The 16,322-nt window shown below is 41.9% G+C and overlaps 1 protein-coding gene across 1 annotated transcript in view; it reads left to right on the top strand.

Annotated features, from left to right (window-relative positions):
* Window positions 1-15,564, top strand: part of FOXO1 (forkhead box O1) — a 102,278-nt gene extending 86,714 nt beyond the window's left edge. The window contains exons 2-3 of the mRNA XM_041765419.1: window positions 10,329-11,684; window positions 12,152-15,564. Of these exons, the coding sequence (XP_041621353.1) occupies window positions 10,329-11,666 (1,338 nt within the window). The 3' untranslated portion in view covers window positions 11,667-11,684; window positions 12,152-15,564. The remainder of the gene's footprint in view (window positions 1-10,328; window positions 11,685-12,151) is intronic.
* The last annotated feature ends 758 nt before the right edge of the window (window positions 15,565-16,322 follow it).

Below are 16,322 nucleotides of genomic sequence, written 5' to 3'. Positions count from 1 at the left end.
TTATGCCTAATTTGAGTTATTTATCAGAAGAAAATAAATTCTGAAGTGTTTTGTTTTTATTTTTATTTTGTTTTACCTTAATCTGATAAATACATCAGTAGTTATCCTTTTAGTAGCCAAATATAGTTAATTGCATTGTAAAGTAGAGCATTTATGAGCCACTGAAGATGAGAAAAATGGTATGGCCTATAAAATAGACAAAAATTTTCATTAGAAAACAGCAGGAACACTTCAGCAACAAATGAGTTTTCTCGTAGCATTATGTTACAGTGTGGCCCTGTGTGTCTGAGATAATCATTAGGCAGGAGCAGAAAAAAAGTCCATATTCTGAGGAGTTAATTAAATGGAAGTTTTACGGGCCATCTGGGTGGCTCACTTGGTTAAGCATCTGACTCTTGATTGCTCAGGTCAAGATCTCAGGGTCTTGAGATTGAGCCCCTGTGCTCAGCGGGGAGCCTGTGCCGCCGCAGCCCCGCACAGCCCCCCCCTCCCCCCTGCCTCACAACAGCCCCCCTCCACCACTCTTGTGCTCTCTTTCTCTCTCAGATAAATCATTTTGAAAATAGATGGATAGGTAAAAGTTTCAGAAAGGTTAGGCTCCTTTAGATCACCTAAATGGGCAGGGTTGCAGGGGGGCAGGGTTGAAGCTCTCTGCTGTGGACTTGGCAAGGCTCATCTCTGTGCCTCCTTGGGGAAGGAGGTGAATGGGTTAAAGGGTCGCCAGGGATGCCTACATACTGCACAGAAAGTCCATTAATCCCAGGAGAAACGAGCTCCACGTTGAAATCCTTAGCCCATAGATCTCTTAAAACAGGCACACACATTTAAGAGAATTCTAGCTAAATGAAATTTACTCCCCGTATCCACCACTGGGACCTAATTAGCTAGAGTTGATGACACTCATTTGAGAGTGGCCTTGTTGGATTTTTGTGGCAATGTGATCAGGCCTAAGTATATGACAGCATGAGGTAGTGTCTGTTTTCTAGACTTTACTTTCTAGACATTAGCAACTTCTATGGAAGTCGTAGAAGAAGAGTGATTAAGATAAATGTCCTGTGACCTGGGACAGGAGGAAAGATGCTTGTATCTAAGGTTTCGATCTTAACTGCATTTTTTGGCATTTTGTCTTTTGTAGTTCTAGTTTCTCATAGTATGTAAAACATGGGCCATTAAATGATAAAGGAAAGACTTTTTTTCCTTTTCACGTTCTGAAAATTAAGGGGTTTTGTTGTAGGACACAGCAAAGGGAAGCATTGTGCTTCTTTTTGATAATGACCTTCTGAAAAAAATAAAAGCTTGGGGTAGTTTTGTTATCATTAACTAAATTTTCTGTTCTTTCTCTGAAAATTTTTTTTCTTAAATCCTAAGCCAATGACATTATTGACTGGCATGTTGTCCTGAAATTTTTAGGCTTTTGTCTAATATGAGAGCTTATCAAAGATCACGCAAGCATCACCTTGCATCCTGGGATTGTCATCTTTTTTCTGCATTGCAAGGTTTTCTCCTTGTCCTTCCTTCAGGGCTGAGGGTGCCTCTGGCTTCCCTCTTTGTTTCCTAGCACCAATGGTCCCATTCACTTGTAACTCACCTTTTTACCAAATAATTTTGTCCTGCAATATATTCTTGAAATCCCCTACCTCTTCAAGGCTCTCATAGACTTTGTTCTCTGCAAAGTAAACAGTGGTGAGAAACTAGTGTGGGAAAAGAAATGAGAAAAAGCACTGTTCTAATAATTGCCCTCCTGAATGTAGCCTGTCATCAGTCAGCTGGTCTGTCTCCTTCTTGAACAACCTCATGGGCATATGTGTGTTCTGACATAGGTCCTCCAAAACGCCAGCAGAACACATTAGTTAAACAATCACATTTTTGCATTTAAAATCCTCTTAAGGGGAGAAAGCAATTTTTCTGTAAAAGGATTGCATGGCCCCTGGATGGCTCAGTCGGTTAAGTGCCTGCCTTTGGCCCAGGTCATGATCCCGTGGTTCTGGGATGGAGTCTTGAGCTAGGCTAGGCTCCCTGCTCAGTGGGAAATCCATTTCTCTCTCTCTGTCTCTCTCTCAAATTAAGTAAAATCTTTTTTTAAAATAAAGGATTGCAGCTTAGTTGTGAGGACATGGAAACAAGTCTGAGGAAGGCTGGCAGCCTGTTAAACAGGAAATTTGTGATGAATTATTTATTTATTTATTCATGATAGAGAGAGACAGGCAGAGGGAGAAGCAGGCTCTGTGCAGGGAGCCCGATGTGGGACTCGGGCTCCAGGATCAAAACCCTGGGCTGAAGGTGGTGCTAAACTGCTGGGCCACCGGGGCTACCCCATGATGGTTTTTAATCAAGTTATAACCATTCATGAGAACTTTAAAATTTCTGTTTATATATCCCTTTGCTTCCTATCACAAAATAGCCAACCTTTATTTCCTCAGCTTTGTGTCCAGGGGGTACATTTAAGTGCTTTCCATGTATATTATGCTGTTTAGTCCCTAAGCATCCTATGTAAGAATCTTGTGTAATTACTGTTTCACAAATGGGGAGACTGAGGCTTAGCAAGATCAAAGCACTCACTCAAGGAAGTCCTGCAATGAGCCTGACTCTGGGCTCTGCCTCTCTGTGTGCTTCCCCGAAAACATGAAACTTCTTATGGTGCTCATGACTTCTTATATTTGTCTTTTTGGTATGGTTTTACATAAGAGCATAATCTCCCACATGCTTTTTTTTTTGTTGTTGGAGGTTCTTTAATGTAGTCATATTTTCCTTCTTTGGAAGGATTTGAGTCAGAGAGAAAGCTGTTTAGAGCTAAATGTGTATCTATAGCCATTTGAGAATCTATAGCTAAGAATTGGTTTGGCTAGGGGAGGGATGTTGCCCGTTCTTCAGTCTTGTTTTACATTTCTTCTAGGAATAAAGCCCCATGTGCTTCTGCGTTTTGTAAATGAACACTTAGAAGTTTTTCATCTGCATTTTAATCTTTCTTAATTCTATTTTCCCTGATATGAAATGAAGGTGTTAGGCCAGATGACCTTCTCATGTCTTCTAGAGTACAAATTTTATGTGGCTAAGGAGTCCTTTCTTAACAGCCCTGGGCTCACTGGGGAAGCCTGTGTCCTAGTGCAGACCTGGGGTGATAGTGGACTATGGCATCAGTTGGTGTCCAGGCAAGAAGGACAGGTTCTGGGAAATGATAGAAACCTTTTGGAAGAAGAGCTGAATGCTGCTGGAGCCTAATGTGTAAGCATGTAGATGAGCTGTTCACCGCAGATCTTCTATTACAATACTTTCCAAAGTTGAATCGATATGCTATTGGATAGCATGTTTATTGACATCACTTGTAAAAAGAACAATTGGCAAAACGGTCACATGTTTTCCTTCTGTTTGCAAGCAAAATGGATTATTTTACAAAGTTGTTTTATTAGCAACTCTAATGGCAACTCTGTTGAATAGAGATTATTGCTACTTTCTCCTTGGTTTTCACTCCTAGATGTGCAGGAAGAGCTGGTGTAAAAGAGAGGAAGCAGGAGGAGGGAGTCAAGCCCATGCTAGGAGCCTACAAAACAATTGCATGCTTTGACAGAGTTCACAGAAATTTAGATAAAATGCTTTTGGGAAAATCTAGTTTGTCTAGCATTTTGAAAGAATTTCTAGAATTTCTAGAACAACAAGTTCATTTAGTCATGTGTTCCAGTGTCTTAGTTTGAAGTTCTTTTTGTTTGCCTTGGTAACTGTTGCTCACACCCACCCTGTGGCAGGGTCATGGGCAGTTCTAGGCTGCAGGGGCTTCAGGGGCCTTTCCATTTTCCTGTGGATCCCCACAGTCTCCTTGCACAGGCTTTCCCCAGGGCGATGCTCATACCTGAAATTCACACTTCAGCTGCTATGGTTTCCTGCATTAACAAGCAGTAACCCATTAGAATTAAAAGTAGATATTTTGTAAATTTTTACCTAGTGAGGCAGAAGATGAGTTTTGTAAATTAGTATTTATAAACAGTTATTTCCACTCCCTCAAGATGCATTCCTATAACCTTAGTCTTAACTATGTTCTTTTGATTTTTCTTAACGACAACGAAGCCAAGGAGGTGGTTTTTCTACCTGGCACCAGTGTTGCACGCACACTCGTGAAACCTTGGTCTGGGTCCTAGTTAGACAATCTGTTTTCTGACCCTCAGTTTCCCCATTTCTAATCCAAGGCTGCCAACAATATCTGCTTTATAGGGATCTTCCAAGTGTGGAATGAGATGAAGTATTAGAAGTAGTTCGTGTATAAAGTAAAATGCAGACATAAAGTATGAAGGCCAATATAAGTTGATGGTTATATTTTATTTTTAGTTAAACACAAAGACCAGAGTGATCTTAAAACTGCCAAGCAGAAAAAAAGTGAAGTGATGGCAAGACCCATGGCTGAGAGGTAGTGGTCTGCACACATAGACTAATGGACAGGCTAGATGGAGCCAAACTGGCAGTTTGAGTCAGAAGGCAGAATTCAGGGTCGTGAGGGTCCAAAGTACCGAGAAGTGATCCAGAAGGAGCCCAGGGCAGGGCAGGGGAGGAGAGGTGCAAACTGAGGCCTAGATAAGACCATTCCTTCAGCCCAGGTCTGTGGGCCAAAGCATTTACTAGACTTGACTCTAGGGATAGTTCTGCTCCCTTGATTTTCCTTGTTCAGGCATCTAGTAGACTAGTGGTCTCTAAAAGTTTTTGTAAAAATCACATAACTTTTCCAGTGTTATATTTATTCGTCTGTACTGTACAATACATTACATATATTATACAACACATTTGCAAATAGAGATTTAAAAATGAGTTTAAAAATGTAAATGAAAGGAATGAGGATTTTTTTCTTGCTTGTGCTTCAGTGGCTCTCTGATTATTGCTTTAGATAGTACAGCTGGGAGCATCCTGGGGAAGGGCAGTTTCTGTCCTGTGTCTTCAGGGTTTCCAGGGGCCAGTCTCAGAGCCTGGCTTCTTTCTGCCAGGGAAGTGGGAGACTAGCAGGGCTCAGTCATAACCACCCCTCTGAGGAGCCACCAGACTGGTCTGTTGACTGTGGCCTGTGTAATCCCTGCTACTTTTCCCCCCATCACACACTGGCTGGGTCCAGAGCATGGAGAACCCGCAACTCTGTGTGATGCCCACATGCAAGGCTCCATGACAACACCTTTAGGAAACTTTAGGATTCTTGTGACACTCGCTGGTAAGGGTAGTAATAGACCAACTTTGGTATCTGAATTCCTTCATTATTAACATCTATCCACAGCACCCAAGACACTCTCTAGTGCAGAGAGAAAACATCTTATTCTTACCCCTAAATTGGTTTATTTTTCCAGTACCTAACATGTAAAAGCCTTATGTTAAGTGGCAACAGTGCAAAGTATGATCATTAAGAAGACTAGTGGCTATAATACAGATAAGTCTTTAAAACACAGACGTGTTATTTTATAGATACCATTATCCTAATAGTAACAACAGCTAATATTGATTGAGGTAAGCACTTTACACGTGTTATCTCATTTCATCTCCACAACAACCCTGTAAATGTAGAACCTATTAATCCATTCAACAGATACTTGAGTGCCTCTTGGTGATGGAGCGGTGAGGATACAGTGTACAAGAAGACAGACCAGGTCCTGAGCTCATGCAGCTTACAGTGTAGTGGGGAGCCAGACACACCCCCAAGGGACCACACATAGCAGAATCGTAATTGTGGTGAGTAAACAAGGTCCTGTGTTAGAGAGCTGTAGGATGGGATGATTCCAGAAGGAAGGGACATTTGGGATGAGAGAGAAGTTGGAGGAGGAGGTGGGGGGGTGGCCTTTGGCAGGAAAATGTCAGTGCTCCTAGACAGTTGTTTGTGCGTCACTTTCTGTCCCAGTGGCTGTTTAGGCGGACTTGTTCTTGCCCAGGTAGATCATAAAACACTTCGAGGGCAGCCTCTGCCTAATTCCTTCTCTTGTCCTTCACTGCATCTAGCTAGCACAAAATAGGTCCCAGTAAATATTATTTGGCACGAATTGGTACATGAACAGATGGATCAAAAATGTGTAAGAGACTACATCTTTCTTGTAGTTTGTTTGGGATGTCAGTCAATAAACATTCATTGACTCTGTCCTGTGTGCAGAGTTGTGTGTATGTGCATATGCACAGTGCGTCTGCTAGGCGCTTTAAGATTAGGAAATAAAAACATACTTTAGCCCTTGCCCTTTAAGATCTCATGAAGTCAAACACCTGGGAGTTAGAAACAGGTGGACAAACAAGCACATACCTTGTGCAGCTACTCCTGCCCCCAATATGGCCTACTGGGTTCCTCAAGTCAGGCTCCCCAAGAAGAATGTGCTTGCTTGGGGGAAGGTCTGGGGAGCAGGTTGCAGAGAGGGTATGTGCAAAGGAAATCCAGCTTAGCATTAGTAAAAAGCCCAGCTGCAGAGGAATATATAGCTGGTGGAGAGGAAATTTGCTGATGTGTCTTGAGGGGCGAGGAGTGGCGCTAATGGCATCATGTAAAAACTCAGGATTTAGGTAAGTGGTTGCAGTGCCTGAGTTTTCTGTCTTTACAGCCTGCCTCATTCCTCAGGTACTACTTTGTTTCATAGATGGAGAACTGAATATCTCCAAGCACTGACGAATCGCATGTGGCTCTGCGGCACGGTTCACGGGAGAACTGCAGTTTCCTCCAGTCATGGCTTTGTCCTGCAGGGATCTACAGGCATAATACCATTAATAGCAACACACATTTTTACAAGACTTGCCTACTCACCTCCCCCACCCACCCCACCCCTCGCCCCCTTCACCAGAGCCCTGCTGGCTGTATGAAAAACAGGAATTTTTGTAACAAGCCCTGCACAGCAGACCTTTTCCTGTTTGGAAAAAATTTTTTTTAATTGTTGGCAAAGTTAGAAGACAACTCTTACTCAAAGAGTGACCTGAAATGTCCTCTTAGAAAAATAGGGAGTGTGATGTTTTGATAAGTAGGTAATTGCTGCGGACCCCCTTTTTGGAGGAGGGGGCAAGTCTAAGGAGTGAGTTACTGTATATCCCACCTGAGTTTGTGAATGCTCCCTGAACTTTTTAAAGATTTCATCATTACATATTCTGCAGTCTTGTTAAAAATGTGTTCTAATTGCGGTTACAAACGACCTGATCTAATTAGGTGTGTTGTAGAGCTGTACCACCCTCTCCACCAGTCAGTGCAGACAGCCAGGAAGCCATTATCTAGGAGGATCTTCCCCCTTTATCATTAACGAAATGTGACAGGGACAGGAGTCAAGCTTCCTTTCCTCCAGAGATTTTGTCGTGGCTTATCTGTGTGTCTGTTGTGTTCCAAGAACAAGATAGTCATGATGGAATATTGTGCAAACGTCCAGATTTTCAGCCTATATAACATGTCACAGGGGCAGAGCACTTGGCTCCATTCCAGGTCCATCCCAAGGACAGGCCTGCCTCTTTAAAGACAAATTTAGAACTTGGTTTGCTGGTGTTGGTGGGCCCAGGAGACAAGGCTGTGGCTCTTGGAGCATTCACTAAGTGTGTGTGTTTAAGACCCTTCCGTAGGGTTTGGAGACTCTTCTGGGAATGAAATTAGGCCAGTATAGAAATGTAGTACTGGGCCTCTTTTAAGGGTTCTAATATGTAGTTAAGTCTTCCTCAAAGCTTGTCTTGAGTTGAGGTTAGGTCAAGAGGTGAGAAGAAAGAAGAGAGTCTAGGGAACAAGAGAAACCTGCATACCATTCACTTGTACACCTACCCTGCACCCAGCCTGGAAGCCCCTGTTTGTTCAGGGCTGCATCTGACCCACACTCACTGTATGTCCCGGCAGAAGGGCCTGTCACGTCGCTGCTCTGTTGCAATCCTTGGGTGGAATGTAGTACAGAGGGTCAGAGGGCATTTTGAAATATGGATTTCTCAGCCCTGGATGTCCGGCTTCACTCTGCTCTGATTTTTGCATCTCTTTTTAGAAAGGGAGATTTATTTTTCTTTTCTGTTTTCAATCTCTTTTTAATAAGAAAGAACTTGTATTCATAGTTTTTGTTGAAGCCCTGGTCTCATCCTGCTGTGCAAAGGCTTTTTGTTGGCGCAGCAATCAGCACTCAAAAGCATCTACATGCCACATTGATGGCATAAGGATGTGGGCATTGTGGCTGCATCTCTGGGTGACCACAGATCCTACCAGAATCTTTCCGTGGTTGGGGCGAGGGGCCAAAGATATCCAGGGGGCCCCGTCTGCTTAGCTTTGTATCCAGTTGCCAGAGGGCGCCAAGGAAGGCTTGGGAGTCCTGCACAAGGCTCTGCTCCCAGGTGTCTAGGACACCCCCAAATCCTGCTCCTGAACTTCAGCTCAGAGGCCTGATGACAGAGGCTACTGAATGTGCAGTTTCTAAGGGTCTCCTATGTGCCCTGTTCTGTATGAGGAACAAAAAGCTACAAGGCAAGGGACAGGAGTTCATTGGAGTCCCTTCTTTGGAGCCCATTTTTCCTTTTCCTTTTTTTTTTTATTTTTTTTTATTTTTTAATTTTTATTTATTTATGATAGTCACACACACAGAGAGAGAGAGGCAGAGACATAGGCAGAGGGAGAAGCAGGCTCCATGCACCGGGAGCCCGATGTGGGATTCGATCCTGGGTCTCCAGGATCGCGCCCTGGGCCAAAGGCAGGCGCCAAACCGCTGCGCCACCCAGGGATCCCCCATTTTTCCTTTTCCGTATGTCCTGGAGACTCTCCAGATGCTCACAGTCTCACCACTTGTCCATTAGAGAAATCAAATTGGGGAAATCAAATTCCTTCTTTGCAGCCTGACTTTTCTGCTTTACTGGAGCTTGAGACTGTCTCTGGCCTCTTGTGTGTATGTTTGGAGTTGTGAGTTTGTGTTTGTGTTTGTAATACCCCTAAGCTCCTACCTACACTCCAGTGAATAGGAAGAGGGTGAGCAGGGCTCATAATGACAATATTCTTGTGCCCTCAAAGTTGGAATCTAGTACCTACTTTTTGGTGACTGCTTACTTATACCATGTGCCCAAGACACCACTGAACATTTTATAATCTGTATCTCATTTAATCCATAGCATAGCCTTAGGTGGGTCTATTATTTATTTCCTTTACAGATAAGGAAACTTAAGATCTAGGGGCCAAGCAAGTTTCCCAAAGTTAAGTTGATTTTCTTTACTAATTGTGTTACGGATCCTTATGGCACAATTTAGTTATCGAACAGCTGTACTTAGTGACTGAAGTCTAGAGCTCTTTGTAACTGTCCCATCCCATCCTGTCCCGTCCCATGTGTCCCCTCTCTCCCCCATGTCTTTTTAGACAGAGCAGGACCTCTGATGCAGTGACCTTGAGTTAGGTGGTGCATACTACTGGTTATTTTGGGGAGGAGGGGGCAGTGAACAACACTGGGATTTAAATTTTCCCTTTTTTGGCAGTTCGGTTTTCTAAAATAAGAAATATGATCCCGTTTGCCTTATATTTACCTATGTTTGCCTAATGGTGGTTTCGTTCTTTCTTTCTTTCTTTTCTTCCTTTTCTTCCTTTCCTTCCTTTCCTTTCCTTCCTTTCCTTTTCTTCCTTTCCTTTCCTTTCCTTTCCTTTCCTTTCCTTTCCTTTCCTTTCCTTTCCTTTCCTTTCCTTTCCTTTCCTCTTTCTTTCTTTTCTTTCTTTCTTTCTTTCTTTCTTTCTTTCTTTCTTTCTTTCTTTCTTTCTTTCTTTCTTTTTCTTTCTTTTTCTTTCTTTTTCTTTCTTTTTCATTCACCTAATGGGCTTGAAAGGTAGAAAGTCTTACTAGTTTTCAGGCTTTTAATTCTTAAACTAAGAATATATCCTGCTTCACTTCTTTCTTTCCCATAATCATGTGGGCCCAGTAATATAAAACTTCTCACTTTTGTAAATTGCATATGTGCAATCTGAAGAGAATTGGCAGTAGTTTTAGGGGTGATAGAATGGAAAGAATTTTTGATAGCACTTTGTTGTAGAGTGCTATTTGCATAGCATTATTAACTAAGCAAAGATTTAAGTGGTTTTAAAACCAGTTCCTATAATTGCTCTATAAAATACAGCCATATAAAAGAATATGTTTATAATAGTGTTTATTTAATTTTGTCCCTTCATTTCATTAAGATACAGATCCTGTTTTTAAGGTAAGATACTATTTTTCTTGTACTGGTTTGAGCTCTTTTATAGTGGAGTTCAGAACCTGTATGGGTTGAAATCTGTACCACAAACTTCAAATTTTTTTTGTTTATACACACATACACACACACACACACACACACACACACACACACAGACACTGAATAGTAAGTATTCCAACTGGAGAAGTACTGTGTTTCTAACATGATGTTTTGCTTTACAGAATTCAATTCGTCATAATCTGTCCCTTCATAGCAAGTTCATTCGTGTGCAGAATGAAGGAACTGGAAAAAGTTCTTGGTGGATGCTCAATCCAGAGGGAGGCAAGAGTGGAAAATCCCCCCGGAGAAGAGCTGCTTCCATGGACAACAACAGTAAATTTGCTAAGAGCCGGGGCCGAGCTGCTAAGAAAAAAGCATCCCTTCAGTCTGGCCAGGAGGGTGCTGGGGACAGCCCAGGATCTCAGTTTTCTAAGTGGCCTGCGAGTCCAGGCTCTCACAGCAACGATGACTTTGATAACTGGAGTACGTTTCGCCCTCGAACTAGCTCAAATGCTAGTACTATTAGTGGGAGACTTTCTCCCATTATGACCGAACAGGATGATCTTGGAGATGGCGATGTGCATTCTATGGTGTACCCACCGTCTGCTGCAAAGATGGCTTCTACTCTACCTAGCCTGTCTGAGATAAGCAATCCTGAAAATATGGAAAATCTTTTGGATAATCTCAACCTTCTCTCATCACCAACGCCATTAACTGTTTCAACCCAGTCTTCACCTGGCACCATAATGCAGCAGACACCATGCTACTCATTTGCACCGCCAAACACCAGTCTGAATTCACCCAGCCCAAACTACCAAAAATATACATATGGTCAGTCCAGCATGAGTCCTTTGCCCCAGATGCCTATGCAAACACTTCAGGACAACAAATCGAGCTTTGGAGGTATGAATCAGTATAACTGTGCACCAGGACTCTTGAAGGAGTTGCTTACTTCTGATTCTCCTCCCCATAATGACATTATGACAGCAGTTGATCCTGGGGTCACCCAGCCCAACAGCCGGGTCCTTGGTCAGAATGTGTTGATGGGCCCTAATTCGGTCATGTCAACTTATGGCAGCCAGGCATCTCATAACAAAATGATGAGCCCCAGCTCCCACACCCACCCTGGACATAGCCAGCCAACATCTGCAGTTAATGGGCGTGCCTTGCCCCACACGGTCAACACCATGCCCCACACCTCGGGTATGAACCGCTTGGCCCCAGTGAAGACAGCTTTACAAGTGCCTCTGTCCCACCCCATGCAGATGAACACCTTGGGAGCCTACTCCTCTGTGAGCAGCTGCAATGGCTATGGAAGGATGGGCCTGCTCCACCAGGAGAAGCTCCCCAGTGACTTGGATGGCATGTTTATTGAGCGCTTGGACTGTGACATGGAGTCCATCATTCGGAACGACCTCATGGATGGAGATACTTTGGATTTTAACTTTGACAGTGTGTTGCCCAACCAAAGCTTCCCGCACAGCGTCAAGACAACGACACATAGCTGGGTGTCAGGCTAAGAGTGAGTTAGTGGACAGGTAAGATCACCCCAATATCAAAAGACTTTCTGAAGCCAGAGCTGAAAAGATAGGAACATGGTACCTTGCCACATACCTTACATAGTTGGGACTTTTTTGATGTCAGCTGGCTGTTCCTTACAGAAAAACATCTTTTAGCATGCATTCTCTGCCCCTTTTGCAGCAGAATTTTTTTCTTTTTGAGCTTAAGCATAAGGAAACTTCCTCTCTCTGACTGCTTTAAAGATTTTCTTTTGACAGTTAGGTGGTAGCTGGTCAATAAATGAATATGTTTGATGTAAATCAAATACTGCAGTTTTTTGTTGTTTTGTTTTTGTTTTCTTAAGTAGAGTTTTCCCCATTGAATGATTTCAGAGCTGTTTGCAAAAGCCCTAGCACCGTGCCCCTGCCCCCCGTGTCTGTCACTCTAAAATGTTAAATTGAATTGATTTTAATTTGGCTGATTTTCATTGTGTGTTTTTTTCTAGGCTACACTTAAAAGTACTTCAGATTGTCTGACAGCAGGAACTGAGAGAAGCAGTCCAAAGATGTCCTTCACCCCTCCTTTTCGTTTTCTTGATGAAAGAAAGAAAGAAGAAAGAAAGAAAGAGAAAAGTGTTTCTTTTTTCCTTTCGTCAGACTTGGCAGTGAAGACACTTTTCCTGTACAGGAAGTTTGCCCGATGTTTGCAGGTTATGTGCTGCTGTAGATAAGGACTGTGCCATTGGAAATTTCATTACAATGAAGTGCCAAACTCACTACACCATATAATTGCAGAAAAGACATTCGGATCCTGGTGTGCTTTCAAGTTTTGTACATAAGCAGTAGCTACAGAATTGTATTTGTGTGTATTTTTGTTTTTGTTTTTATTTTTTAAATATCCATTTGGTCCAAGGAAAGTTTATACTCTTGTAATACTGTGATGGTCTCATGTCTTTGATAAGTTAAACTTTCGTTTGTGCTACCTGTGTTCTGCTGAACAGATGAACTACAGAGAACCAACTCTCCTCCATCCTGCGCCTCTGTGGAACAGCTGTGGGCCTGTTCACACAGCCACACAATTCACATGAGAACCAATAGCCTGTTATCAATCTGCTGAATAATGGACTCATCAAACACCTTTCGGGGAAAAATAGTTTAAATGCCAGCCTTGTACAGGTCTTTTCTATTTTTTTGTTTATTTTGTTATTTGCAAATTTGTACAAACATTTAAATGGTTCTAATTTCCGGATAAATGATTTTTGATGTTATCGTTGGGACTTGAGATCATTTTTGGAATAGATACTGAACTGTAATGTTTTCTTAAAACTAGAGTCTACTTTGTTACATAGTCTGCTTGTAAATTTGTGGAATCCCAGATATTGGAGGCAGCATCCATAATTTTCATTTTGTATTTCTAACTGGATTAGTACTGATTTTATACGTGTTTAACTGGTTTTACACTTTGGGATGCTACTTGGTGTTGTTTCTGACTAATCTTAAAAATCATTGTAATTAGTACTTGCATACTCAACGTTTCTGGCTCTGTTTTGGCAGGAGAGCGATGTATAGTTGTGGACATTTTGCGTTTCATGTTTAGGAGAACGTAATATGTTTTTATGTACGTGTTTGAAAGAAATTCCATCTGCTCCTCTTATCCCGTGATCTGAGTTGCACCGCCAGAGCATTGAGTCTTCTGATAAATGTCCATGTGCTGTGTCATTTCAGTTACTCCTGAGGGGCCTTGTGATGTTTGTGGATCAGAAAAGGAGTCCTGTGTCTAAAACCGTGCTCTTCTCTCAAATTGGGAGTTTTGATCAACTTAACCTTTTTGAGTTGAGCTTTATTTTATTTTATTTTATTTTATTTTTTTTATTTTTATTTTTATTTTTATTTTTTTGAGTTGAGCTTTAGCAAGTGTTTTCCCACATACTACTTTGCTCTTATTTTGGTCTAGGTGGAGGTTGGTTTTGTAGCTCTGCCTCAAAGGATTATGTTAAGACTCACACTTAATCCTTCTCTCCCTTCTGTCCCACAGATTACTTAGCACACTGTGGAAACACAGGTGGATGGAGGAAAACTTAAAATAGGACTTTAGTGATTGGCAGAATGCTTTGTGTCCCTGTGTGCAGATGGCTACTAAAGGGAATAGAGCTTATTTAAAAATTGGATCAATTCATTTGAAAACCTAACACACCAGCTGTATGTTGTATTCTTGAATTTATTTTAAAAGTTCTCAATGTAAGTTAAAAATTGGAGAATTTCTTTAGCCCTTAGCAACCTGAACTATAATTCTGCATCATGATGTTTTAATATTCTGCACTGACCTACAACCAACAGACCAACGTTAATTTGGCTTTGCGTCCATCGGTATCTTCATTCAGGTCATGTGGAATGCCCTAAGTCAGCACAATAAAAGAAGCAGGTGCACAAAAAAGTTCCTCTTGACTTCTTGAGAAGGCTCTGATTCCTTTCTGTGTACTTAGCCCAGATCCCACTTGCTTTGTCTTGCATGTGAGTTGCTGATCTGTTGGCTTGGTTTTTCCTACGTGTTTAACAAGAACACGAGTGTTTCTGAAAGATTTTCTATAGGAGGGCCAGCTCTATTGTAAGCTTTCCACTGTGACTTCTGCTATTTTGAAGATTCATTCAGTAGCCGCCTCTCCAACTATCTTCACTGTTGGCCACTCCAAAATATGTCTGGTTTTGGAAACCCTCGTTCCTCTAAGCAGTGCCTTCTGCATATGTAATAGAACTTGGTGCCAGAATACTTGGGTTCTTATTCCTGTTGCCATGTCCACCTTTTTTCCTCCTCCATGCCCTCACACGATGAGCCTTAGACACCCCATTGTTCAATAAAGAGGCAACTACAGCTGAAATCGCTCTTAAAATCTTAACTACATCCTAGAGTAATTTTTTAAAAGATGTTTCTTCCTCCTTAGTCTGTGTAAATATCTTTTTTTCCCCTTCAAATTCTTTGTTGTGTTGGGATTCTAACATGAATCTTGGGTATCTCTCTGGGGTACAGTGAAGTCCAGTGAAAGGCACCTTGTCTATTTTGAAAAGAAACATTATGTGACCTCTGGTAATTCTTTTTCTGTACGAATACTGACTTTCTGGAATAATTAGTATATCAGTTATTGTACATGATTGCTTTGTGAAATGTGCAAATGATATCACCTATGCAGCCTTGTTTGATTTATTTCCTCTGGTTTGTACTGTTATTAAAAGCATATTGTATTATAGAGCTATTCTGATATTTTAAATATGAAGTATTGTTTCCGTAATATAGACGTATGGAATATATTTAGGTAATAGATGCAGTACTTGCAAAGTTCCGCTTCAGCAAACTGATAGAGTCTAAATTAATTAGCAAATGTTGTATCCCAGTTGGCAGTAAATCAATGGAATGTACCAAGAAGAGAAGGACACTTAAAATGGAAAAAAAGTTTTCCAAAGGTATATAATTTGGACTTGAGTTCAACTCCTGGGTATATGTTACCAACACCCCTCTCCCTTCCCCAGACTTAACTTGAAATTCTCACATTCAGCTCTTAAGAGTTCTTAATTTATAACTGACTTTTAAACGAGAAATTTTTCTAGTGGTTTTGGTTTGGGAGTAATCATTCATTAAAAAATGCAATGTGGTTTATGCAAATGAAACAGCCTTGCATTACTCTTGGCCTCCTCCCTGCGGGTGGTGTGCACAGATCCTGGCAGTATGGTCAGGTTTGGCCCTAGGAGTCCTGTCTGGACATGGCCACGGCCTCCTGCATTTCACTACTCGAGTTCAGTAACAGCGCAGATTCCATGTTCCTGTTCCGATACTCTCTGAGAAGTGCCTGATGATGCTGATGTAATTACAGACACAAGAACAATCTTTGCTATTATTGTATAAAGCCATAAATGTACATAAATTATGTTTAAATGGTTTGGTGTCTTTCTTTCCTAATTGTGAGGATAAGCTCTTTATGAGTGGGTTTGTGTGTGTGTGTGTGTGTGTGTGTGTGTGTGTGTGTGTGTGTGTGTTTAATGTTTAGCTTGAGTTAAATCTTGTCAGCCACAGTGGCATGGTGTCTTAAGATCTGATATTTCCCTTGCGGGGAAGAGGGCGGGGGGGGGGCGGGCGGGGGGCGGAAACCGTCCCCCTGCTAGTTGTAGAACAAGTAAAATCCCTGATAATAAATGACCCCAGGGTACTTCATCTTTGGAATGTTTGAAACTATATCCTGCATAGTAATTAATCCTTGGGCATACTGACTCTCATGTGAGAACAGACTGCTAAAGGCAGGTTAGGAGAGTCCTGGCTTGGAGGGCACAGAGTGGGCGCTGGCTGGTGCAGAAGGAGCAGTGGCTTTCCAGGGCCACATGTAGCTCATGTCCCTTCTTCACAACCCTGCTGAAGAGGGAGGATTGTGTCCTCTAAGTGGGCACTGGTTGGAGGTTTATATGTTTCCTTTTTTTTTTTTTTTTTTCCAGAAAATGCCTGAGGAATGAGCTAGGATTAGATTAATATGGTTAAACTGCTTTTTAAAGCCAGGACAAAGCCCAGTTTCCTTGCCCCTGACTCATTTACAAGGCAAGTGAATGAATGAGAGTAGCAACAAGGAGATAGGTTAATCTAATGTTTATCTGTTTAGACACCAGGTCTGTCCAGCTTTCAGGGTTGGTTGGTTGGTT

The sequence above is a fragment of the Vulpes lagopus genome, chromosome 8, assembly GCF_018345385.1.
Source record: "Vulpes lagopus strain Blue_001 chromosome 8, ASM1834538v1, whole genome shotgun sequence".
Taxonomy (NCBI): Eukaryota; Metazoa; Chordata; class Mammalia; order Carnivora; family Canidae; genus Vulpes; species Vulpes lagopus.
This window is presented reverse-complemented; position numbering and strand designations above follow the sequence as displayed.